We start from the raw sequence: 1,735 nt of genomic DNA, 5'->3' as shown, positions 1-1,735 counted from the left end.
ACTCCCAAACAATTTTTTCCTTTCTTCACTCAAATCTTTCCTCAAAGTGGTCAGTTCAGTAGCTACCAAACCCGGACTGATACTCTAAAAATTTTACTCAAAATCACACCAAATGTGCATTTTTCAATTACAGTGACTTTAATTTTGCTTTCAAAACTCATCAATTCCTGTCTTAGAGTCTCTGTGAGTGCTGTGACCCCAAATTTCGTCGCTGGATACACATTTACTTTTGGTGTGTTGATAGAGTGGCCTAGAATACTGTTAATATGAATAATATGCCCGTTTATGCCCTTGGTTCGCATTATTTTAACAGCTTCGCGTGTGGCAATACACAGCCCAAGAACATTAATATTGAGGATTTTTCTCCAAGTTTCAGTATCACCCTCACTCAAATACCCCTCTTTGGCAAAACCAGCATTGTTGATTAGGATGTGGACCGGTCCTAAATTGTCCAAAACCCATTTGAAGGCGTCCAAAATGTCTTTTTCTTGAGTCATGTCGGCTTTGACTGCGTAAAGTTTGCCGTTTTTGAGGTGTTTGGCCCGATTTTCGATAAGGTCAGTGCGACGAGCTATTCCAACCACCTCCAAAGTGAGGTTATTGATGTGAAAATTTTTCGAAATAACTTACAATGAGGCCTTTTGAAACTAAAGCGTCGGCAATAGCAGCACCAATTCCTGAACTAGCCCCAGTGACGATGGCCACTTTGCCCACCCATCTGTCCATGGAAAGAACCATTTTGCGTGGAGAATGTCTATGTGCAGTTTTTGAACTACAATAAGTCTGAATTTCCATAGAATGGCCAATTTTTTAGTTTACATACAATAAAGACATTTTTATAAAGATAACTTGTCACTTTAATTGTTTATTCAGCCTTGAAATAAATGAACACTTAAATTGCATATTTTGTAGCAACTTTGAGCTTTTGTTTCAAAAACAAAATATACAGTGTCCCAACTAAAATTTGCTACAATCTCCGATTTTGTCCAAGTTTAGAAAAACGCTAAAACTGGTCAATTTTAACTTAAAGAAGAGGCAAATTTTATCGAAAAATTTTATAGCAAGATTTAGAAATTTCTGTTTTTTTTTCAATTTTTAAGAGAACTGTGAGAGGAAACAAAAGTGGTTATGAAAAAACTGCCACATTAAAATTGGCATTGCATTTTTTTCGAACTTGACGCAAAATTTGGATAAGACACCCTGTATAAATAGTTTCTAAAACAAAAAATTAAAATTTTATAATTGTTAATTTTTTATTACACTACTCCAAAAAATGAAGGGAATAAAATATTTCTTATATTTTTTGAAAATTTTTGAAAAGTTGTACATTTTAAGAAAACCATTTTAAAGCTTCAAGTTTTTAGTTTTGAGGCCTTTTAGCAAAAAAAATCTGAGATAGGCAATTCCAAAAAAAAAATTGTAAATTTATGTTTTTGGTTCACAAACTTGATTTTTTTTTAAATCAATGGATGAACCGGATAGCTTGTTCAGTTTCAAATTTTTATTTTATCTTTACGTCAATTTGTCACTGAGATATCTGACTTTTACTAAGAAATGATTCCTACAATATCCTATTACGATTTTTTCAAAAAAAAAAAATTACTCTCAGTTTTTAATTTAAAGAAAAGAAAAAAAAATATGTTTTCAAGTTTTTTTACAGTTTAGCATGCCCTCAACAGCCCTGTAAATTAAAAAAAAAATACAAAAAAATTAAACCAAGTGTATTGTTTCTTAT

The 1,735-nt window shown here is 32.0% G+C and overlaps 1 protein-coding gene across 1 annotated transcript in view; it reads right to left on the bottom strand.

Moving 5' to 3' along the window:
• The window catches only part of LOC123009156 (farnesol dehydrogenase-like), an 8,535-nt gene extending 7,733 nt beyond the window's left edge, over positions 1 to 802 (bottom strand). Inside the window, exons 1-3 of the mRNA XM_044405282.1 lie at positions 631 to 802; positions 132 to 584; positions 3 to 84 (exon numbers count right to left, since the gene is read on the bottom strand). Of these exons, the coding sequence (XP_044261217.1) occupies positions 3 to 84; positions 132 to 584; positions 631 to 795 (700 nt within the window). The 5' untranslated portion in view covers positions 796 to 802. The remainder of the gene's footprint in view (positions 1 to 2; positions 85 to 131; positions 585 to 630) is intronic.
• Positions 803 to 1,735: the final 933 nt, after the last annotated feature.

This window comes from Tribolium madens, unplaced genomic scaffold, assembly GCF_015345945.1.
Source record: "Tribolium madens isolate multiple individuals breed KSU strain unplaced genomic scaffold, Tmad_KSU_1.1 Scaffold_71;HRSCAF=194;Tcas5.2_LG6, whole genome shotgun sequence".
Lineage (NCBI taxonomy): Eukaryota > Metazoa > Arthropoda > Insecta > Coleoptera > Tenebrionidae > Tribolium > Tribolium madens.
The sequence above is the reverse complement of the archived record's forward strand: the minus strand, read 5'-3'. Positions and strand labels throughout refer to the sequence as shown.